This window comes from Euleptes europaea, chromosome 18 (assembly GCF_029931775.1).
Source record: "Euleptes europaea isolate rEulEur1 chromosome 18, rEulEur1.hap1, whole genome shotgun sequence".
In the NCBI taxonomy this organism is placed as follows: Eukaryota; Metazoa; Chordata; class Lepidosauria; order Squamata; family Sphaerodactylidae; genus Euleptes; species Euleptes europaea.
In genome coordinates this window covers 14,098,776-14,122,937 of record NC_079329.1, presented here as the reverse complement: position 1 = coordinate 14,122,937, position 24,162 = coordinate 14,098,776, and the positions used below count along the sequence as shown (strand labels likewise).

Sequence of the window (24,162 nt, the reverse complement as noted above, 5' to 3'; positions counted from 1 at the left end):
GCAGGTAAATCACATTAGCAGGTGTGACAGGCAGAGGGGAAGTAGGCGCGGAGAAATCAACGCTGGTAATGAAACAGGAATCCCAGGTCTCTATTCAGTCCAGGAGAATGTACTGTCTTGAGCTTCATTATTAGTTGTAATTCAGCCGTCTCTCTTTCTAATCAACCTTTTGAAATCCCTTTGTAAGAGAACCCCGGCGCCCTGTGACAGGAGGCTATTTCGTTGTACCGTTCCTCTGCTTCCCCCCACCCACCCAAGATTTAAACTTTTTAAAAAGATAATCAGTATTAAATGTTTTGAGATCCAAAACATCAGTATGGGGGAGACTCAGTACAGTTCCGTAAAATCCCACAAGACAGGCAGGTTGAATAAATAAATACAAATGAAAAAGGCAGATGGTGTGCCTGTGGGGGAGGGGCTGTTGCCCACATCTTAATTTGAGTTGCTTATTAATATCTCTGTCTCTGATGTTCAGAATATGACAGCAATCGGGCCACACCCTGCTGGGGGTGGGGGGGGGCAAAATATGGGCGCGCTCTCCGAGGGTTGGGCAAATTGAGAACGCTTACCTAAGTTAAACCTTCTTGCTGCTGTGCTCTCCTTTCCCTACCTCTTTCCCTTAAATATCCAGATATCGTGACTCCCAATGGTTTGAACGTCAAGAAGTTCTCGGCCATGCACGAATTCCAGAACCTCCATGCGCAGAGCAAGGCCCGCATCCAAGAGTTCGTCCGGGGACACTTCTATGGGTGAGTCCTTGTGAGCCTCTAGGGATGCCAGCCTCTGGGTGGTGGCTGGAGATCTCCCGCTATTACAACTGATCTCCAGACGATGGAGAAAATGGCCACTTTGGCAATTGGACTCTATGGCATTGAAGTCCCTCCCCTCTCCAAACCCCACCCTCCTCAGACTCCGCCCCCAATATCTCCAGGTATTTCCCAACCTGGAGCTGGAAACCCTATGAGCCTCCCATATGGCCTCGTCTTGCCACCTTGATGCCCTGCTAGTCAAGATAGCTGCCCCAGGAAGTTGAGTAGGAAAAGGTCAAGGCAGGAGATAGCAGTGCTGGCATTGAAGAGAAAGCAGTAGGGGTTGAAATTCCAAGATTTTCTGTATTTTATATTTCTCAGCCCCACCTACCTCACAAGGTGTCTGTTGTGGGGAGGGGATAGGGTTGCCAGGTCCCTCTCTGCCACCAGCGAGAGGTTTTTGGGGTGGAGCCTGAGGAGGGCGGGGGTTTGGGGAGGGGACTTCAATGCCATAGAGTCCCATTGCCAAAGTGGCCATTTTCTCCAGGTGAACTGATCTCTATCTGCTGGAGATCAGTCGTAATACCAAGAGATCTCCAGCTAGTACCTGGAGGTTGCCAGCCCTAGGAGGGGAAGGGGATTGTAAGCTGCTTCGAGACTCCTTTCAGTAGAGAAAAATGGGGTATTAAAAAAACCTCTTCTTCTTTTCCACAAGCAATCTGGTGTTGTTCAGTGACCGATTACAGTTAGTCCCTTATTTCATTTCCAAAAGGAAGATGTATAGTTTGAATAATGCTAACAATAATTCCCTTCCCTTTAGTCCTGACTAATAACAATGTGCCTCCAGTGATACATTATTAATCATGACCAATAATCTGATAACTTCATTGTTACATAATAGCTAATCATAACGTAATGGATTTATTTGATAAACTGATTGTGGGGGGAGAAGAGGACTGAGTCTTCTGGCTTCTTCCAGGGCGGGGGCTGGCTGCCAATTCCCTGATTCAACCTCTCTTTACCATCCTCCCAGGCACCTGGACTTCAACCTTGACAAGACCATCTTCTTCTTCATCGCTGGACGCTACGAATTTTCAAATAAAGGGGCCGACGTTTTCTTGGAAGCTCTGGCCCGGCTGAACTACCTGCTCAGGGTAAGTAGAGGAAAGGGGCAAGAGGTTGGGTGCTGAGGTGTAGTTCTGTGTGGAGGGGAGAGTTGTGAGGCCCGGGTGCTAATGGTAACCTCTGGCCCTTAAGTAGGGTTGCCAGCTCCAGGTTGGGAAATACCTGGAGATTTTTGGGGTGGAGCCTGAGGAGGGCGGGGTTTGGGTAGGAGAGGGAGTTCAGTTGAGTTGCCAGGTCCCTCTTCGCCACCAGTGGGAGGTTTTGGGGGCAGAGCCTGAGGAGGGCGGGGTTTGGGAAGGGGAAGGACTTCAATGCCAGTGAGTCCAACTGCCAAAGTGGCCATTTTCTCCAGGGGAACTAATCTCTATTGGCTGGAGATCAGTTGTAATAGGAGATCTCCAGCTAGTACCTGAAGATCTTCTGCTAATACCCTTAAGCACTCCTGATGGGGTGCGTGGAGTGGGGGGGAGACAAACCTCACCCATCCTGTTCCATTATAAATGGATGTCAAAACAATTGTGGGGAACCTTAGAGCCCAGAGCGGGTTGGGAAACGTGCGTAAGGGCAGGAATAGAAGAAACCAAGCATGCATTTATGGCAGTATGTATGTACAGAGGAGCAAGTCCCGTGGCACAGAGTGGTAATGCTGCAGTACTGCAGCCAAAGCTCTGCTCGTCAGGCCTCGTTCGATCCTGATGGAAGTCGGTTTCAGGTAGCCGGCTCAAGGTTAACTCAGCCTTGCATCTGTCTGAGGTTGTTAAAATGAGTATCCAGCTTGCTGGGGGTAAAGTGTAGATGACTGGGGAAGGCAATGGCAAACCACCCCGTACCTAGTAAACGTCATGAAGTGACATCACCCTATAGATCAGTAATGACCCAGTGCTTGCACAGGGGACTACCATTACAGAGGTGGTGGCCAGAGAGCATTTGAAGAGAAGCTTTGGAAAGGAAGCTGTCTTGGATTTATTTTTGTTGTTGTTGATGATGATGACAGCGTTGCAAAGAAAAAGGCTTTCGGAAGAAGCATCCTAGAGGCCTTTTACTTCCAACTGCATGTTGGATGATGCAGCCACAGCAATGTTTGTGCTGTAACTTCATTGATTTTTGTGTTCAGGTTTGGTTGGACCAGAACCAATGGGTTGAAATTAAATCAAAAGAGTTTCCGTCTAGACATCAGGAAGAATTTTCTAACAGTCAGAGCGGTTCCTCAGTGGAACAGGCTTCCTCGGGAGGCGGTGAGCTCTCCTTCCCTGGAGGTTTTAAGCAGAGGCTCGATGGCCATCTGTCAGCAATGCTGATTCTATGACCTTAGGCAGTTCATGAGAGGGAGGGCACCTTGGCCATCTTCTGGGCATGGAGTAGGGGGTCACTGGGTGTGTGGCGGGGAGGTTGTTGTGAATTTCCTGCATTGTGCAGGGGGTTGGACTAGATGACCCTGGTGGTCCCTTCCAACTCTATGATTCTACGATTTTTGCAGACTGCTGCTGGAACATATTCAGTAAGGGGTTGGGGTGGCAAATATCCAGAATGGGAGGGACAGGCCATGGCTAACACACTTGTTTTGGGGTTTTGTTTTTTTCCTGGCTCCACTTCTTGTAGGTGAACGGCAGCCAGACCACAGTGGTAGCCTTTTTCATCATGCCAGCCCGGACCAATAACTTCAACGTAGAGACTCTGAAAGGCCAAGCAGTCCGCAAGCAGCTCTGGTGAGTTCATCTCAAGGAGGCCCAAGAATCTGGATTCACCCAAACCAGCCCTGGCGGGAATCTTCCCCTTTAACTACTAGGACTAGGGTTGCCAGGTCCCTCTTTGCCACCGGCGGGAGGCTTTTGGGGCGGAGCCTGAGGCGGGCATGGTTTGAGGATGGGAGGGACTTCAATGCCACAGAGTCCAGTTGCCCACGTGGCCATTTTCTTCAGGGGAACTGATCTCTATCGGCTGGAGATCAGTTGTAATAGCAGGAGATGGCCAGCTAGTACGTGGAGATTGGCAACCCTAATTAGGATTGTGAACATAACATTGTCCTTAAAGGGAGGGGGGAGAAGGAGAAGTTGGTTTATATACCCCAATTTTCTCTTCCTTATGGAGTCTTAAACCGGCTTACAATCACCTTCCCTTCCTCTCCCCACAATAAGCACCTTGTGAGGTAGATGGGGCCGAGAGAGTTCTGAGAGAACTGTGACTAGCCCAAGGTCACCACAGCAGGCTTCATGTGGAGGAGTGGGGAAACCAACCCGGTTCTCCAGATTTGAGTCTCCTGCTCTTAACCACTACACCACACTGGCTCTCATTAAAACATTATGAGGCAGTTTAGGGGAACTTATTTAGGAATGGGGCTCGTTCAAAGCTTCTGAACTTGAAAATGACTGTCTTGATTTAGGATTGTATGTTGGTAGTAATTCAGAGACACTAACGCACACATAGCTACTTGGGCTTGGTGGAAAAGTTCTAGTAGTTTCTTTCACCATAACTAAAATCCCTGATTTTTTTAAAGCATTATTTCTTTGAAAGCCCTGCCTGGAAACACGGCAGCCTCACCTAGAGGAAGACTGGCTGTAGCCCGATTCCGTTCCCTGCTATAACTTTGTTCCCTCCCCGGAGAACGCTCCTTCACCTCTATTGCAGTCTATTACGCCGTGCTTCCTCAGGGCCCCAAACCCGGATTTCCTTCAGTACTTGGTTATTAGCCCTCGTTCCTACTTCAAAAGGACCCAGGAGTCCAAGTCCATGGTTTAATCCATCCTCATCTCCCCGCCTCCTCTATTTCCTGTTTAGGGATACAGCCAACGCCGTGAAGGAGAAGTTTGGCAAGAAACTCTATGAATCCCTCCTTGTGTAAGTGGTCCCCCATGGAGAAGTGGCTGAGCCCCTGGGGCATGGTGGGCTGGATTGCCATGGCTTTGGTGGGTGGGGTCCTCTCTGTCCATCTCACCCATCTTGGGTACCTTTCTTGATTCTTTAATCGACTGAATACGTCGGGAAGTGAGAGAGAGCCTTACCCTACCACCCCGTCGTCACCGTTACACTCTTCCTCCTCTTTTACCTCAGAGGGAATCTTCCGGACATGAACAAAATGCTGGACAAGGAAGATTTCACCATGATGAAGAGAGCCATTTTTGCCACCCAGGTATCAAGGTGGGAGGCAATTATTGGGGGGGGGGCAGGATAGAACTCATGGAAGAAAAAGTAGCCAAGTGCGTTGGAGCAGAGGATTCTGGGAGATGAATTCTGGATGTTTCGGGAGCCGAATGGCATGAAATGGAGCCTTCAGTAAAGAAGTGGGCTGGGAATCTCACCTGAGAATCTATTTGGGCAAAAAACCCAATATCAGGTATATGGTATTCTGAGGAAAATAATGTTCTGATCAAGATTCCTGAATTCAATGAGAGAACAACTGGGTAGAGAGCCAGGAAGCCAGGATGCCTCTTGGTTTCTATGGCGTAGTTCTCACTGAGGTAGTCAATTTGTGTCTGGCCTCTACCACTTCAGACTGCAGGTTTGGGCTCAAATCAACAAATGCTTCTTAATACAAATATATATGTGCATTTGTACATATAAATTCCTTCACGTAAGAAGCTAGCCTATTTGGGAGAAGGGGAGGCTAAACCCATTCTCCCTGGCATGCTGGTTTGTCTTTGCAGGGGAAATTATTGTACAGAGGTGCTCTCAATCATGCAAGCCCCCACCCCGAGTCTGAAGTAAACCCAGGCTGGAGTTACCTCACAAACAACTGGGTCCAAGAGGAGAACAAACATGGATACCATAAGACTGTGGTTATACAAAGAATCACGCAAGAAATGGGAAGTGTTAAAAAAACTAAAGTGGTCAGGTTTGTTCCTGTGCAGCTTTGTGTATTCCGCACGTTCCCCAAATTCCACCCTCTGTTACCAGACAAATTTTGGAAGGGTAGCCGTGTTGGTCTGCAATAGAAGTGTTAGATTCGAGTCCAGTAGCACCTTAGAGACCAACAAGATTTTTGGGGTGCAAGATTTGTGGAGTCAAATCTCCCTTTGTCAGAGATAAGACGATAAGATTCTCGAAAGTTGATACACCCAAAAAATCTTGTTGCTGTGTGACCAGACCAGGAAATGCAAACTCTGTAATTGAGAAGAATAAGTTAAGAGATATCCACAGTCTCTTTGCAAATAAAGATGTGGTACAGATAACGATGGAGGAAAACATGGTCAATGGCCCTACACTTTTCCTGGGTAATCATGAGGACTACAAACTTGCCGTCTTCTATTTCTTTTGCCTCGATGATGGCTATTAACGCTTGTTGCTGTTCCTTCCCACTTAGCGCCAGTCTTTCCCCCCAATCTGCACTCACAACATGTTGGATGACTCCACCGACCCCATCCTCAACACCATCCGGCGCATCGGCCTCTTTAACAGCAGCTCCGACCGCGTGAAGGTGAGTGACTTGAAGGATGGTGACGTTTACCACTGTGAGACAGCAACGTAGGGTCGCCAACCTCCAGCTACTAGCTGGAGACCCCTTGCTATTACAACTGATCTCCGGCCGATAGAGATCAGTTTGCCTGGAGAAAATGGCCGCTTTGGCCATTGGACTCTATGGCATTGAAGTCCATCCCCAAACCCCGCCCTCCTCATGCTCCACCCCAAGAACCTCCCGCTAGTGGTGAAGAGGTACCTGGCAACCCTACAGCAGCAGGATACTTGGGCTGGCCTCTCATGCAATGAGCCAGGGCTGGGGTCTCATAGATCCAGGATGGAGAAGAGGAGTTGGGTTTTATACACTGCTTTCCTCTACCTTTTAAGGAGTCTCAAAGCGGCTAACAGTTGCCTTCCCTCCCCCCACAACAGACACCTTGTGAGGTAGGTGGGGCTGAGAGAGTTCTGAAAGAACTGTGACTAGCCCAAGGTCATCCAGCAGGCTGCATGTGGAGGAGTGGGGAATCGAACCCAGTTCTCCAGATTAGAGTCTGCCACTCTTAACCAATATGCCACGCTGTCTTAGACGGGAAGGCAATTTAAATCTGAGTACAGGAAGGATCCAGGGGTTGGCATATGTGCTGGTAAAGAATACCAGAGGAGCCAGGCCCTGAAGGTTGCTAAGTTTAATATAGGATGTTATTCAGAGAAGGGGACATAGCTGAACAGGAGGGTGCTATGATTTAGATTCCTACATTTACTGAGAAAAACTGGAGGTTTGTTTCGTTGCACGTAACAAAAATAGTTCAGGGAGAAGCCAGTATGGTGCAGCGGATAGAGTGTTAGAGAAGGACCCTGGGAGACCTGGGTTCGAATCCCCACCCTGCTGGGTGACCTTGGGCCTCTCAGTCTCTCGGCCTTACCTACCTCACAGGGTAGTTGCTGTGACGAAATGGAGGAGGGAAGGGAGAACGATGTTCTAAACTGCCTTGAGTCGCCATTGACAAGAAAAGCAGGATATTAATTTTTTTTAATGCTAGTGGAGGTAAAATTATTCGCCCTGACAAGCTTGTTTTCCACATGTTGGGAAATGTATTTTTCCCCCTCTTGCCTGGAGGAACATTCTGTCCTTTGACCCTGAGTAGCTTTAAAGCTATTAGCCTCTGGAATGAGGAACGGCCTGAAAGGCAGGAGCCCCGAGATTCTGCAGCAATCCAGAGAGATCATTCAGGGAATTGGCTGATGCTGCCATAGGTCGTGGTGATGATATTATCCCACAGTAGTGGGTGAGGGCTCTCTATTGTATTGTTTATGATCTTTGTATGCCTTTGCTCTAAATTGCCTGGAATGAATAGGAAAAGTGGAGTAAATACAGGCATACCTTGCTTTATTGCGCCTCGAAGATATTGCATTTTCGAGCAAGTCTTATCGGTGCTATTTTTCTGACAGCATGTGCTCCCTTCGTGTCTCTGTGCCCTATTTTGGTCATTCTTGCAATACATCAAACTTTTTCATTATTATTGCAGTACATTGTTTATTAAGACATAATGCTTATTGCAAACTTCATAGACTTCACAAATTCATGTGAATCGCTTTATAGCGATATTATGGAACCAAATCCGCAGTATCCCTGAGGTATGCTTGTATGTTCTTAAATACAAGCAGACAATGTCTTTTATTCAAAGCAGGGTTTCTGTGTAAGGACCGTCCTGCCTGCAGGCATGGGACTACAAATTGCTGACCATTTGTCCACTGGCGGTCTTTCCCTCTTGCTCCTTCTCAGGTCATCTTCCATCCTGAATTCTTGTCTTCCACCAGCCCCCTTCTACCTGTCGACTACGAGGAGTTTGTTAGAGGTTGTCACCTGGGGGTGTTTCCTTCTTACTATGAGCCGTGGGGCTACACACCAGGTAGGTTTGTTTCTGGGAATGGGGGTAGGTGGGGGGTCATTCTAAATCCTCGTTATGCCCCAAGTGGACTCCAGTTCTGTGTTCGAAAGTTCTGTGTTCAAAAATTGCTAACAGAAACAGAAAAATATGTGGGGGTATTGTTGACCTTAACCTGCCCCTCTTCACATGATCTGTGTGCCTCTTTTCAGCCGAATGCACCGTTATGGGCATCCCCAGCATCTCCACCAACCTCTCTGGCTTTGGCTGCTTCATGGAGGAACACATAGCAGACCCATCAGCTTACGGTTGGTATTGGGAGGGGGGAACTGGTACTTTGGCGGGGAAGGTGGTGCAAGATCTAACCCAGCAATGGGTATTGAGATATGCACCATGCCTCTAAACATGGATACGCCATGGCTTGACCCTAGGACTTTCCACCTGCTAAGCATGGGCTCTGCTGCTGAGCTATGGACCCTCCTTTAAATGTCCAGTGTGGTGTAGTGGTTAAGAGTGGACTCTAATCTGGAGAGCCGGGTGGACTCTAATCTAGAGAGCCGGGTTTGATTCCCCACTCCTCCACATGAGCAGCAGACTGTAATCTGGTGAACTGGATTGGTTTCTCCACTCCTACACATGAAGTCTGCTGGGTGACCTTGGGCTAGTCACAGTTCTCTCTGAACTCTCTCAGCCCCACCTGTAGAGTTGCCAACCTCCAGGTGGTGGCTGGAGATTTCCCGCTATTACAACTGATCTCCAGGCGATAGGGATCAGTTCCCCTGGAGAAAATGGCTGCTTTGGCCATTGGACTCTATGGCATTGAAGTCCCTCCCCTCTCCAAATCCCACCCTCTTCAGGCTCCACCCCCAAAGTCTCCAGGTAATTCCCAACCCAGAGCTGGCAACCCACCTACCTCACAAGATGTCTGTTGTGGGGAGAGGAAGGGGAAGGTGATTGTGAGCTGGTTTGATTCTCCTTCAAAGATAGAGAAAGTCGGCATATGAAAGCCAACTCTTCTTCTTCTTCTTCTCCTCCTCCTCCCTGGTTCTGCTAGGTATCTACATCATGGACCGACGTTTCCGGGCCTTGGACGAGTCGTGCACACAGCTGACTTCGTTCCTCTACAGCTTCTGCCAGCAGACTCGGCGGCAGCGCATCATCCAGCGCAACCGCACTGAGCGCCTCTCTGACCTCTTGGACTGGAAGTACCTGGGCAGGGTGAGTTCCCCAGGCCATAGGAGGGAGATGTGTTTCTTCCCCCTTCCTCTCCCCATAGCAATCCTTTTCATAGCTCTGCCGAAGTATTTTGTAGACCTCTTGCCTTCTGCTTCCTGCAGTTCATTTATTTACCACCAGAAGGCTCCCAGTCCAAAAGTCCACTTTAGTTCTCTCCCCACCCACTGCACTTTTTTAAGCATACCATGTTTTTGACTTCTCTTCTGGGGTCAAACATTTTATGTCTGGTCCGAGGACCGTAATAAATAAAATAAAGATAAAGACTTCTTTTCTGCCTTCAGACCAAATTCAAAATCACAGCCCAACAGACTCATGATAACATCGCCCAAGCATTTTTACTGAGTTGTTTGAATTTAGTCTTAATTATAATCATTGAATATATTCCGCCTAGTTCTAATCAGAGGGAGCTAGGGGGTTGTTGGAACCAGCTCACTATTCCGCCTAGTTATAATCAGAAGGAGCTAGTGGGTTATTGGAGCCCGCTCACTATATACCTTGAGGAACCAGAGCTGGGATTTCCCTCCATTTATTTTTTTAAACTGCGGGTGATTTTAATGCTAGGGTAGGTAAGAATGACCTTGAGCTTGCGAGAGTGTTAGGATTTGACACTGACGAAGCATCGCCTAAAAAATTTTCTGGTATAAGACAGCCCAAAGATGCCCATATTAATGACGCTGGAGTCTGTCTCGCTAATTTCTGTATGTGTTTTGATAGAGTGATTTTGAATGGGTCATTCACCACTCGATTTCCCAGGAGAGTATACATTTGCCTCTGGGAGAGGAAGCAGTGTGGTTGATTATATCTCATGTTCTTCTTCTGCCCTTGATGGAAGCGGAGAGAAAGTGGGGAAAGGACAGGAGTGCTATTTTGTACAGGGCACCCTATTCAGGCTGTCGCAGAGAGAACCTCTGAGCATGTGCAACGTGCTTTTCCCCTCACCACAGAATCATGCATAACTAACGTTGAAAACACACAGGTCATGGGAAAGGACACACCCAGGACATTTCACTTCAGGCATTGAGCTAATGAGGATGGTGGCATTTTCCTTATTGGTGCTTCTATAACTTGGTTCTTGCTAAAGAGGTAAACTTGCATCTGGGTTCTCCCGCTTCAGACTGATTCAGTGTTCCTCAAATCTACTTCTAGCCTTAAGTCTATTAAAAAAATAATTTTAGGCTGCTCAAAGTTTGTTTTCTGCTATCTTTATGTCCTGGATAGTTTTATGTCCTGTTGTGTTTCAGTTGTGAGCTGCCCCAAGCAGGTCTCTGGAGAGGGGGGAAAACATACCTCGGAGATATTGCAGGTTTGCAATAAAGAGAGTTCACACAAATGTTTTGGTTTCCCAGTGCATGTAAAAGTTGTGTTTCTACCATACTGCAGTCTATTAAGTGTGCAATAGCATTATGTCTAAAAAAATGGACTGTGATAATAATTTAAAAGTTTGAAATATTGCAAGAATTACCAAATTTTGATGCAAGAATTACCAAATTAAAAAGTTTGAAATATTGCGAGAATTACCAAAAGAGACACAAAGTGAACACATGCTATTGGGAAAATGATGCCGATAGACTTGCTGGAAAAGGCAATCTCTGCAGTTATAAGAAATGCTGTCTTGGCACGATACAATGAAGCGCAATAAAACAATGCTAATTCGATGCCCGTAAGCAGATGATGAGAGGGAGGGCACCTTGGTCATCTTCTGGGCATAGAATCATAGAATCAGAGTTGGAAGGGACCACCAGGGTCAAAAAGTTTGGCGTAGGGGTCACTGGGGGTGCGGGGGGGAGGTAGTTGTGAATCTCCTGTATTGTGCAGGGGTTTGGACTAGATGACCCTGGTGGTCCCTTCCAACTCTATGATTCTAAGGTGTGCCTGTATAGGCTAACTTGAGGGGGGTTTGAAGGGCCAACCATGCAGGAGAAGGTTGTAAGAAATGCTGTGTTGACTCCAATGAGAAGGTGAATAGCACATGGATATAATAAGGCTCAAATAAGACTCAAATGTCTGTTTACCCCCACTTTTTGTTTCCTTTTGCAGTATTACATGTACGCCCGGCATATGGCGCTAGCGAAGGCATTCCCTGACAATTTCACCTATGAGCCACATGAACCAACAGCTGTAAGTGAAATGCCACTGGAGGGAAGAAGGGAGGGGAGGCGGACCTTTTATATGGCAGTCGCCCAGCCCAGACTTGACTCAGGAGACTGTTGCTCAATGACAGAGCCAGGGTAGACTCTCAAATGTGAGCCATTTTCCGTCAAGACAGAAAATACAAAGCTAGATGGATTAGGCTAGATAAACTCTAGCCCTGTTCAGAGTCCCTCTGGGCTCCCAATTTCCAAAGACAAACGGCAGTAAGTTGAGGGGGTCGTCTCCGACTGTTAACAATGCAGGGTTCATAATCCAACACAATCATGATGCTCACCTCAGCCCAGCCACGCTGTCTCAACCTATTCTACCTCACAGGGCTGTTGTGAGAGTAGAGAGAGACAGCGTGGTGTAGTGGTTAAGAGCAGTGGACTCTGATCTGGAGAACCGGGTTCGATTCCTGGCTCCTCTGCATGAACGGCGGATGCTAATCTGGTGAACTGGATTTGTTTCCCCCACTCCTACACACGAAGCCAGCTGGGTGACCTTGGGCAAGTTACGGCTCTGTTTGAGCTCTCTCAGCTCCATCTACCTCACAGGGTGTCTGTTGTGGGGAGGGGAAGGTGATTGTAAGCCGGTTTGTGTCTCCCTTAAGTGGTAGAGAAAGTCAGCATATAAAAACCAACTCTCCTTCTTCTAAAACAGAGGGATGCGTTTATGTTGCCCTTCATTCCTCGCAGGAAGGAATGACATCGCTAGAAAGCGGCGACAGTTCGGTCGCTGTCTATTCTCCTTTTTCGTTTTGCTTTTCATGCAGCTGTGTCTTCCCCCCCCCCCTCGTGCTTTGCAGGCCCAGGGCTTCCGCTACCCGCGCCCAGCCTCGGTGCCGCCCTCGCCCTCCATCTCCCGCCACTCCAGCCCCCACCACAGCGAGACCGAGGAAGACGATGAGCGGTACGACGAGGACGAAGAGGCGGAGAAGGACAAGCAGAACATCAAGTCCGCGGCGCTGATGGGCTCTGTCCCCGAGTGGCGGAAACGCTCAAAGAAGGGCTCCAGCGAAGCCAGCACCTCCTCCAACGCCAGCACCCCCACCCTTCCCAGCAGCCCCAGTGACCCCAGCAGCCCCACCAACTCCCTCATCGAGGAGAAGAATTAACCCCCTTTCTAGCCCTGCCGACACAACCTCCCACGTCTGCTCCTCTGCCATGCGTCCCCCCCCGCCCTCGATAGGTCAGCTGCTCTCTGGCGCTGGATTCTGAAACAGTTCTAGGATGTCGGTTCTAGCTCATTCCAGAGCCAAGGCGGGGCTGGGGGTTGTCATGTTCCCGTGTTGGTCTGTAAAGCTGTTTGTTCTGGTTGGGCAGGGGCGGGGAGGATACACCCACACTGCAGCCCTGGACGGGACGTTGCCCTTGGCTTGCTTGGCTTTGGGAAGCTTGATCTTAAATACGAGGCGGCGCACTGCAAATTCCCATGCGCCGCTCACCTTATTTGGAAGAAGCCATTTTAGAACCCTGCGGCGTAGAAACGCGGCAGGAAAAGATTCGGAAAGCCTTCCCCAGGAGTGATATTCCAGGTGGTTTGCACTAATGATGGGATAGGCCTGGGCTATTTTGTAATGTCCCAAATACCACTGATGTGGGGAGGACCCGGGCTTTTTAGGAAGGCTTAGCAACGGGGCTTTCTCTGATAATCACGAGGGATTCCAAACCCTAAGCTATCCTTTTATAGTGCTGAATTGCTGGACGTGCCGCTTGAGCCCTTCACAGCCGCCTCTGGAGCAACAGAGTTCTAGAATGCCTCGATATCCTAGAAAACCTCTGGGTTGGGGTAGAAGCTGGCCACTTCTTAAAGCCCTCTGAACGCAGAGGGCTCTCTGGAGCGCCTCCGTGACTCGTCTTGCAGGGTGGGGATTTTGGAATGGCCATAGTTTCCCAGAAAGTAGCCGCCCCACTCTGCAATAGCGGCCCTGAAAAAATATCCAGACATGGGCGTGGAGCCAATTCTTGGCCTCTAACAGTTTAGACCAAGCGCTTGTCAGGGGTGTGTGACTTTTTCTGACCGCGCCGGGTAAATAAATGGGAGAGAAGGGCCTTTCCCGGCTAGGGCTGTCTTAGGACGTCGGCCACAGCGTAATGTTCAGGAGGACTTTACTGGCCCCTGGAGGGGAGGCTGTAGAAAGACCGCTGTAAGATTGTAGAGGGCAGGGTTCTAGGTAGAGCAAAGAGGCAGCGAGAACCCATGAAGGTTGTGAGGGCTTATGTCTCGTGTCCAGCACAAGAAAGACAACTGGTCCCGACATGGGGCCTTCGTACCTTGCCCCCAAATCTGCTGCCAAGTTTGGTACCGAGAGAACGCCGTTCCCCCCCCTCCCCGTGTCCGAGGCTATCTGCTGTTTATGTTGCTTGCTCTTTGGACTGGCTAAGCACCTGTGCTTGGATTACGAACCACATACCTCCTTTGACCTCATTTTGTTAAGGGATCTCCTTGCTGTAAGGTTCTGTGACTGTCACTACCTTTTTTTCCCCTGTTTCGTTCCCCTCCTTTCCCCCCATAGACTTGTTTTTTAAAAATGCTCGAGATTTTTGTCTCCCCACCAAAAATACTGTGTGAAAAAAAAAAATCAAATGAACAAAAAAGCTGCTTGTGAGACAAATCTCAAAATTATTTAAGATTAAATTTTGCTTTGGAAAACTTGAGCGTCAGAGCAATAGTTCTATAAACTTCTGCGGAGGGGGGGTCTTTTCTGCAGAGAAATTATTGGGTGGGGGAGAAGGTGGTTGCTTTAGTTTAAAATTTTGCTATATCGATGCAGCTCTTTACAAAGTAAGGTACAAATGCAAAAATAATGATATGTAGTAGCTTGACCATGGGGTTTAGAAAGCAATAGGAACAAGCCTTTTAGCTGATCCTTTAATAGGAAAGGGCAGCTGCTAGGGATGTCTTTGTTCAAATGCCTGTTTGCTGTTAAAAATATTGCGAAGCTTGAGGTGGTGCAGAAAAGAGCAACCAAAATGATCAGGTGACTCGAGCAACTGCCCTACGAGGAGCAGATAAACCACTTAGGGCTGTTTAGCTTGGAAAGGTTAAGGGGAGAGATGATAGAGGCCTATAAAATTATGCATGGTTTGGAGAGTGGACAGGGAGCAGCTTTTCTCCCGCTGTCATACCAGAACGTGGTGTCATCTGCTGAAGCTGGAGGGTGAGAGAGTCAAAACTGATAAAAGGGAAGTATTTCTTCACACAAAGTATCGTTAAATAGTGGAACTCCCTGCCCCAGGATGTGGTGATGGCTGCTAACTTGGAAGGCTTTATGAGGGGAGTGGACATTTTCATGGAAGAGAGGGCTATTCATGGCTACTAGTTAAAACGGGTACTAGTCATGATGCATACTTATTCTCTCCAGGATCAGAGGAGCATGCCCAATATATTAGGTGCTGTGAAACACGGACAGGATAGTGCTGCTGCGGTCATCTTGTTTGGGGGCTTCCTAGAGGCCCCTGGTTGGCCACTGTGTGAAGGAAGAGACTGATGGGCCTTGATCTGATCCAACATGGCCTTTCTTACGTTCTAAGACTTGCCGGATGACTGGTCCTTTGTTTTTAGCCTAATTCTACTGTTTTGTGTCAAAGGTGAAAAGAACCCCAGTATTATAGAATTGCACTGATTTCAACAGGGCAAGCATGTGGATCCAACCATTGTCCACTTCAAGTGGCTGTTTCTCCAACAGAAGACCCTCTTGAGAAAGCTCCAAGCTTTGCTCAATATACATCCCCTACAAGCTTATATAAGCACCATTGCCTTCTAAAGGTAAAGGTTTCCTGTGCAAGCACCAGGTCATTCCTGACCCATAGGGTGATGTCACATCCTGATGTTCACTAGGCAGACTATGTTTACGGGGTGATTTGCCAGTGCCTTCCCCGGTCATCTTTCCTTTACCCCCAGCAAGCTTTTTTTTCCGACCTGGGAAGGATGGGTCAACCTGGAGCCGGCTACCTGAAACTGACTTCTGTCGGGATCGAACTCAGGTTGTGAGCAGAGCTTGGACTGCAGTACTGCAGCTTACCACTCTGCGCCATGGGGCTATGACGAGTGGTTAAAACGCTTAGGGCTGTTTAGCTTGGAAAGAAGGCGGCTAAGGGGAGACATGAGAGAGGTCTATAAAATGATGTTGGCGACAACTCTTCAAGTTGGCTACAACTCAACAGCGCTTTCTATCACCATTAGCAGAACTCATTTTTAGCAGCCGCATCAGCTAACGAACCAATGGAGACCAAATGACTTCATGCAAAATGCTATGCAAAAATTATCCCAGTTCGCATGCATGCACACAAACACAGACCCATGTAGTGCTTAATGCCAAGTTTTATTTAATGCCAGTTACGCACTCTGCCCCCAGATGTGCAGGGTTCAGAGGCATGCCTCATTTATTGAACAGCCAGCTTCATTTTGTTTTTTTCAAACTTGAACGCACAACAAATCAGACCAACACAGCTGGACAAGTGGGCCGGAGGACACTGGGGGGAGCCAGCGCACCGCCGCTCAGTCGCTGGACTCGCCCAAGGTGAGGCGATCAAAGAGGTACTCGCCCAGGCCATCCTCGCTGGCACGCACGCGCTTCAGGTTGGTCACGTGATCTCCCAGCTTCTTGATCAGCTTCACCTCCTCGTCGAGGTAGTGCGTCTCCAGGAAGTCACACAACTGGAAGGGAACAGGCAGAAGAGAACATTGGCGGCAGAACCCAGGAGCGAGTGACATGAAGAGGCCTTTGTACTTGACTCACAGGGCCCTTCGTCACCGTTGAAAGCGCCTTCCACGACTACACAGCACAAATCTAGAAAATGGGTATCTGGCCACGACGGTCAGCGACCCAACCAGCTCTACTTTTCCTTGGAGGCAAGCTCCTAGCCCTTTGGATTCCATACATGTAAACCCTGCCTCAAAATTTATCCCTTCACACAACATGTAGTTGAATTGTGGAACTCCAGGATGTGGTGATGGCTGCCAACTTGGAAGGCTTTAAGAGGGGAGTGAACATGTTCATGGAGGATGGGGCTATCCATGGCTACTAGTCAAAATGGATACTAGTCATGATGCTTACCTTTTCTCTCCAGGACCAGAGGAGCATTCCTATTATGTTAGGTGCTTTGGAACACAGGCAGGATGGTGCTGCTGCAGTTGTCTTGTTTGGGGGCTTCCTAGAGGCACCTGGTTGGCCACTGTGTGAACAGACTGCTGGACTTGATGGGCCTTGGTCTGATCCAGCAGGGCCTTTCTTATGTAAATTTACTAGCTTTACAGGATTCAGACTCAAACTTGGTTTTTCTTTTAACCATAAACATTTAAGAGTGATAGGGGAAGGAGGGGTTGTCTCAGGCAGTCATGGAAGAAGAAGAGTTGGATTTTATAACCTGATTTTCTCTACCTTTAAGGAGTCTCAAACAGACTCACAATCACCTTCCCTTCCTCTCCCCACAACAGACATCTTGTGAGGTAGGTGGGACTGAGAGAGTTCTGAGAGAACTGTGACTAGCCCAAGGTCACCCAGCTGGCTTCATGCGTAGGAATAGGGAAACCCACCCGGTTCACCAGATTAGAGTCCACCGCTCTTAACCACTATACCACGCTGGCTCTCTGGAAGAGGTCCCACAACCCAGACCGACAGTTTTATAACTTACGTGAGGATCCACATGGCGAGAAGCAAGCTTGTGCAAATCCAGCAGGGCCTGGTTCACGCTCTTCTCCAGCTGAAGGGCAAAGGCCATGGCAGAGGCTCCGTTCCCCCATTCATCCTGTTCTGGTTTCTGGCATTGAGCAACAGCAAGAGAGCGTAAGAAAGGCCCCACACCGGCTGGTGTAACAGTGCAGCCAGCAAGATATTGAGCCATGCCCCATCTACCCAGACAGTCCCACAAACGAGATTTTTACATTTCCTGCCTCTTTCTTGCCTCATGAAACTTAGTGGCTCACACTGGGTTCCCAGGGGATGAACACACATGAAGCTGCCTAATACTGTTATCAGACCCTTGGTCCATCAAAGTCAGTATTGTCTACTCAGACCGGCAGCGGCTCTCCAGGGTCTCAGGCAGGGGTCTTCCACATCACCTACCTGCCTAGGTACCCAGTTTGCTCGGGGTAAAGGGAAGATGACTGGGTAAGGCACTGGAAAACCACCCCGTCAACAGTCTGCCTAGTAAACGTCGGGATGTGACGTCACCCCATGGGTCAGGAATGACCCGGTGCTTGCATAGGGGACTACCTTTACCTTTTACCTCCCTTTAACTGGAGATGCCAGGGATTGAACCTGGGACCTTCTACATGCCAAGCAGATGCTCTACCACTGAGCCACAGCCCCTGCAGCACTGACCTAACCTACTTCACTTCAACAGGACTGCAGAATCATACCTAAAAACTACACACACCCTGGGACATAGAAGAAGTTGGTTTTCATATGCCAATGTTCTCTACCTTTTAAATGAGAACCAAACCAGCTTACAATCTCCTTCCCTTCCCCTCCCTACAACAGACACCTTGTGAGGTAGGTGAGGCTGAGAGAGCTCTAAGAGAACTGTGAATAGCCCAAGGTCACCCAGCTGGCTTCATGTGTAGGAGCGGGGAAACCAACCCGGTTCACCAGATTACAGTCCACCATTCTTAACCACTACACCATGCTGGTTTGGCGCTATACCTGTCTCCAGGTGTGGGAGACCCACTGTCTTGTAGATTCCACTTCTCGCAAGCCCTTTAGTGATTTTCCAGGTTCTTCAGCTTTTCCCAGCTTTGAGCCTTCTGCCTTTGGTCAGAAACCCCTGCTCCAAGCCCTCTTCTGCAACCAGCCAGGTCCCCCCACCCGCATTTCTCAGTGGGCCTGCAACACCCACCCAAGAGATACCCCCTGCTCACTTTGACATCCAGCAGAACAGCTCTCCCTCCACGACGGTTTTGGAAGGTCAAGAGTTTCTCAGCTTGTTCGTGTTTCTCCTCAGACACGTGCTGGAAAAAGGACGCAAACTTGGACAGCGCCACATCGTCCCGGGTGAAATAATAACCCTGGCAGAAAGAGACAAAGGGGAAGGTTTGTTGCTGATTTTTGAGAGTTTCTTTAAAGCAATCCCGTTTGCCAAGGAAGCTCAGGGTTTCTTCCTCTAGGTTTTAACAGATTTTAGGAGACAACATTACCTCATTAAAAAAACACAACTACACAGTGAAGAACTATAGGTTCTCATTTGTGAAACTAAGCCTGCTGGCAGCAAAACAATGTACTTTTAAACTGGTAATTATACCAGAGCATCTTGCCTGGAGATAAAAGAATATAGCATTCCATTATTTAATCCAGGTATGCTACTACAAACCTGTGTGAATAGCAGGGGGTGAAAGTAACTTACCTTTCTTACTGGGATCATAACCGAGGGGGGGGGATGCTAAAGATTGAAGGTACCACACTTTGGCCATTTCCTCACCCATGCTCCATACTGCCCTGCACCCACTTACTTTCACCATTGGTGAGTACTAAACCCTCTGGTTTTGGCCTGCTACATTTACTGCGGTGTTTCTCAAACTGAACGTGGTGGTCTCAGCATCCCCTAAAAACCATGTATCTTCCAGAAACATAGCATACAAATTACACTTTGAACAGGTACCGATTAGTCTCAAGAAACCAATTAAGAAGAAGAGTTGGTTTTAATATGCCGACTTTCTCTACCACTTAAGGGAGACTCAAACTGGCTTACAATCACCTTCCCTCCCCACAACAGACACCCTGTGAGGTAGGTGGGGCTGAGAGAGTGTGACTAGCCCAAGGTCACCCAGCTGGCTTCATGTGGAGGAGTGGGGAAACCAACCTGGTTCACCAGATTAGCCTCCGCCGCTCATGTGGAGGAGTGGGGAATCAAACCTGGTCCCCCATATTAGAGTCCACAGCTCCAAACCACCGCTCTTAACCACTACACCACGCTGGCTCTATTAAAAAACACGAGTGGGTCCCATTTAGAGATTAACAATTGCTGTCCCCAGCACCAGATGAAGATGGAAAGACGGGGAAGAGAAAAAAAGACAAGAGATAGGATGGGGGGGGAGGCTAAGACAACTGACTGCCATCCTAGCACGGGCTGGCCCCAAGGCTCCATTCCCCCCAGTCCCTTCAAGATAGCCTCCTAATCTTAAAGCATGTGATTCCCAGACAGAAAGACTAGGTAAAGCTGAACACCAAATCAAGGCAGAGGGAACATGCTTTAATGATTAACTTCCTATCTTAGCACTATGTTTTCACAAGCTTAGGCAGATTTCAGCAACAGGTGAACTTTGCCACTGGTCAACAAAGTTGCGGGGCACGCTGGCGGATGTAGGAGGCACAGACCCCCATGACAAAGAAGCAAAAGAGGTCAGGTTTGTTATCTACTATTTACGAAGCATAGGAGGAGACTGACGGGCAGACATCAGGTGCCATAGTAAATAATCACTGGGATGCCATGAAATGGAGGCACAGAAGCAGCAGCCAGGGATTGCTAAAGGGCAAGGAAATTCACACCACTCACAACCCTTTTGGGAGGAAGGCACAATTGACACACCCCTAATGGGGCCCACTGTGTACTAGATATGGCAAATTGTAACTCCACTGCAGTGTAGTAACCAGACCTGGGGATATGGCTAAGATTTAACTCCCGCACATACATGTAGCTGCCTTATACTGAATCAGACCCTTGGTCCATCGAAGTCAGTATTGTCTACTCAAGACTGGTAGCGGTTCTCCGGGGTCTCAGACAAAGGTCTTTCGCATCACCTACTCACCTAGTCCCTTTAACTGGAGATCCCGGGGATTGAACCTGGGACCGTCTGCATGCTGAACAGATGCTCTACCACTGAGCCACAGCCCCTCCCTAAAGATACTGCATGCCACATGAACACATGAAGCTGCCTTATACCCAATCAGACCCTTGGCCCATCCAAGTCAATATTGTTTACTCAGACCAGCAGCAGCTCTCCAGGGTCTCAGGCGGAGGTCTTTCACATCACCTACCTACCTAGTCCCTTTAATTGGAGTTGCCGGGGATTGAACCTGGGACCTCCTGCATGCCAAGAGGATGCTCTACAAACTGAGCCACAGCCCCTCACACCCTCCGCCCCCCCAAAAAAGGCTGAGTTGCTGAGCTTACTAGGTTGCCAACTCTCACAGCAAGCTTGTAAAAATCTCCCCAAGGCAACAAAATAAGCACAAGAAGGTTTCTAAGAGAGCGACTGCTAAACAAAGGCAGCTTTCTTGCGGGAACCAGCAACACCCAGGTGGGTGGGGCTGTGCAGGGCCCACGTGGTCATGCCCCCCCCCCAACATACTAGGCAAATTTAGGCTAGATAACAAAAGGTGGAAGGAGTTTTAAACAGCACTTACTATCACTAATAAATCAGAATGTAAGAGAACCGTGTAAGGCTGCAGAACTGCTAGGTTTTTCAAGAATGCCCTTCTCATAGGATATAGGAAGGAAGCTGGACTCCTCCGGCTTAGGACCGAGGAGCTGAAACTGGCCCGTTTTAGCTACAACCACACGTACACACCCCCAGGCGGAACCTACACCAAGCGCAGAGTTACACACTCCAGGAAGGCAGTCAAGGCCTTGAGAAAAGATATAACCAACTGTGGATCCATCACACAGCAGATAAGGGCTGTCCTAGAAGAAAGATGACTCCTTTGAAATGTGGTGTTGGAGGAGAGTGTTACCGATACCCTGGACTGCCAAAAAAACAAATTAGTGGGTTATAGATTAAATCAAGCCTGAACTGATCCTAGAAGTTAAAATGACTAAACTGAGGCTATCGTATTTTGGTCACCTTATGAGAAGACAAGAGTCACTGGAAAAGGCAATCATGCTAGGAAAATTTTACCTGAATTCTGACCTACTTCTTCAATGCGGTGGGACTGGTTCAAATCACTGATTTCTATTTTAGGTTGTTATTTATTAGGGTATCATCAACCTTAGTCCCCCCCCAATCAAATATCATTACACATTTTAATTTTGAAAAAATGTTATTTGTACTCCATGAATTCAAAATACCGGATTTTCTTTTTAACATGTATGTGACAATAGTATTTGCTTATTTTTTCCAAGAGTTTCCCATTTATCTGTTTTATGTCACCAGAGATGGATGGTCTTCCCTTGTCCTCTTTCACTGCTTTATTTTTTTTTAATTATTAAATAAATCTTATTCTTAAAAAATAAAAATAAAGGCACAGCCCTTTATTTGCAAGACCTGAGCAAGGCTGTCAAAGATAGGACATTTTGGAGGACTTTGATTCATAGGGTCGCCATGAGTCGGAAGCGACTTCACTTACGCACGGTTTTGCCTTGGATTTAACTCTGTCTAGATGCGCAGTTTCCCCATCCAAATTCTCAAAACTCTTGCTGGCGGCTTATTGTGGAGTTTTGAGAATCAGGATGGGGGAAATGTGCATTTAAAGAGTGGCAAATCCCAGGCAAAACCTCCCACGCATAAATGGCCATTGTCGAGTTTGGAGAATCTGGATGGGGGAAACGTGCATTGAAAGAGTGGCAAATCCCAGGCAAAACCTCCCATGCATAAATGGCCATTGTCGAGTTTGGAGAATGTGGATGGGGAAAACGCGCATTTAAAGAGTGGCAAATCCCAGGCAAAACCTCCCATGCATAAATGGCCATTGTCGAGTTTGGAGAATCTGGATGGGGGAAACGCGCATTTAAAGAGTGGCAAATCCCAGGCAAAACCTTCCATGCATAAATGGCCATTGTCGAGTTTGGAGAATCTGGATGGGGGAAACGCGCATTTAAAGAGTGGCAAATCCCAGGCAAAACCTTCCATGCATAAATGGCCATTGTCGAGTTTGGAGAATCTGGATGGGGGAAACGTGCATTTAAAGAGTGGCAAATCCCAGGCAAAACCTCCCACGCATACATGGCTATTGTGGAGTTTGGAGAATCTGGATGGGGGAAACGTGCATTTAAAGAGTGGCAAATCCCAGGCAAAACCTTGCATGCATAAATGGCCATTGTGGAGTTTTAAATATTTGGATGGGGAAAACGTGCATTTAAATAGTGGCAGATCTCAGGCAAAACCTCCCATGCATAAACGGCCATCGTGGAGTTTGGAGAATCTGGATGGGGGAAACGCGCATTGAAAGAGTGGCAAATCCCAGGCAAAACCTTGCATGCATAAAAGGCCATTGTCGAGTTTTGAGTATTTGGATGGGGAAAACGCGCATTGAAAGAGTGGCAAATCCCAGGCGAAAGCCTCCCACGCATAAATGGCCATCGTGGAGTTTGGAGAATCTGGATGGGGGAAACGCGCATTGAAAGAGTGGCAAATCCCAGGCGAAAGCCTCCCACGCATCAACGGCCACCCGCACACATATTTGCCCCCCCCCACCCCACCGCCGAGCGGAGACCACCCAGCAGATCCTCACCAAGGACAAGTAGGTGTAGCTGGCGTGCAGGAGCTGGTTGACCAGGCGGTTGGCGCCGGCTTCGCTCTCGGCGTGGTAGTTCTGGCGCACCTGGGAGCTCATGGCGCGCGCGGAGGCTGCACCGGCGGAGGAGCGGGAGGTGGGGGGCGGCCGCGACCCTGCTCCGTTCAAGCACTGTTGAAGCAAGAGCAGGCAGGACGCGAGCCAAAGGGGCAGTCGGGCTGGGGATGGAAAACCCCCGGGCAGGGGCTTTTATAGCCCGCCCGGCGGCTCTTCCCGGAGCCTCCCGCCGCGCAGCGCAAGCGCAGGGGAGGCGAGCCGCCTCCTCGCCTTGCAAAGTGGGGCGGGGGGGGGGGAGGCCGCTGAGAGCTCGGACGCCTGGGGCCGAAGGGGAGGGCTTGAGAAGGCGGGCGTGGTGCTCGTTTGGGACTGGGATTGAGACTGGGCAGGGCAGCCACGAAGGAGCTTGGGAAGGTTTTGGAGTGTAAGGATGTGTCGCTGGCCACCAAGATCAAGTTAATTCATGCCATCGTCTTCTCTATTACTATGTATGGGTGGGAAAGCTGGACAGTGCAGAAAGCGGATAGGAAGAAAATCGATTCCTTTGAAATGGGGTGTTGGAGGAGAGGGTTGCGGATCCCGTGGACGGCCAAAAAAAACAAATCAGTGGGTTGTAGATCAAATCAAGCTTGAACTGACCCTAGCAGCTAAAATGACTCAACTAAGGCTAATTCACAGTGGGTAGCCGTGTTAGTCTGCCTGCAGTAGTAGAAAAGGGCAAGGGTCCAGTAGCGCTTTAAAGACTAACAAAAATATTTTCTGGCAGGCGATGAGCTTTCGTGAGCCACAGCTCACTTCTTCAGATACAGCTAGAATGCGCATTCTAGCTGTATCTGAAGAAGTGAGCGGTGGCTCCCGAAAGCTCATACCCTACCAGAAAATATTTTTGTTAGTCTTTAAGGTGCTACTGGGCTCTTGCCATTTTCTGAACTGAGGCTGTCGTATTTTGGCCACGTCATGAGACGACAAGACGTCAATGGAAAAGACAGTCATGCTAGGAAAAGTGGAGGGCAGCAGGAAAAGAGGAAGACCCAACAAGAGATGGATGGACTCAATCAAGGAAGCCACAGCCTTCAATTTGCAAGATCTGAGCAAGGCTGTTAAAGATAGAGCATTTTGGAGGACTTTCATTCATCGGGTCGCCATGAGTCGGAAGCGACTTGAGGGCACTTAACACACACACATACCCGAAACA

The 24,162-nt window shown here is 48.6% G+C and overlaps 3 protein-coding genes across 3 annotated transcripts in view; 1 reads left to right on the top strand and 2 right to left on the bottom strand.

Moving 5' to 3' along the window:
• Window positions 1–12,708, top strand: part of GYS1 (glycogen synthase 1) — a 29,973-nt gene extending 17,265 nt beyond the window's left edge. Inside the window, exons 6-16 of the mRNA XM_056863218.1 lie at window positions 632–749; window positions 1,783–1,903; window positions 3,474–3,580; window positions 4,650–4,709; window positions 4,923–5,001; window positions 6,172–6,285; window positions 8,050–8,176; window positions 8,365–8,460; window positions 9,207–9,370; window positions 11,426–11,506; window positions 12,327–12,708. Of these exons, the coding sequence (XP_056719196.1) occupies window positions 632–749; window positions 1,783–1,903; window positions 3,474–3,580; window positions 4,650–4,709; window positions 4,923–5,001; window positions 6,172–6,285; window positions 8,050–8,176; window positions 8,365–8,460; window positions 9,207–9,370; window positions 11,426–11,506; window positions 12,327–12,635 (1,376 nt within the window). The 3' untranslated portion in view covers window positions 12,636–12,708. The remainder of the gene's footprint in view (window positions 1–631; window positions 750–1,782; window positions 1,904–3,473; window positions 3,581–4,649; window positions 4,710–4,922; window positions 5,002–6,171; window positions 6,286–8,049; window positions 8,177–8,364; window positions 8,461–9,206; window positions 9,371–11,425; window positions 11,507–12,326) is intronic.
• Window positions 1–24,162, bottom strand: part of LOC130489492 (tetraspanin-4-like) — a 130,394-nt gene that overhangs the window by 69,897 nt on the left and 36,335 nt on the right. The window lies entirely within an intron of this gene.
• On the bottom strand, window positions 15,998–23,017 carry LOC130489494 (ferritin light chain, oocyte isoform-like). Its single transcript, XM_056863234.1, has 4 exons — window positions 22,908–23,017; window positions 18,383–18,529; window positions 17,158–17,283; window positions 15,998–16,180 (listed from the first exon to the last, which is right to left on the bottom strand). The coding sequence occupies exons 1-4, from the start codon at window positions 23,007–23,009 to the stop codon at window positions 16,022–16,024; spliced, it is 534 nt and encodes a 177-aa protein (XP_056719212.1). The 5' UTR covers window positions 23,010–23,017; the 3' UTR covers window positions 15,998–16,021.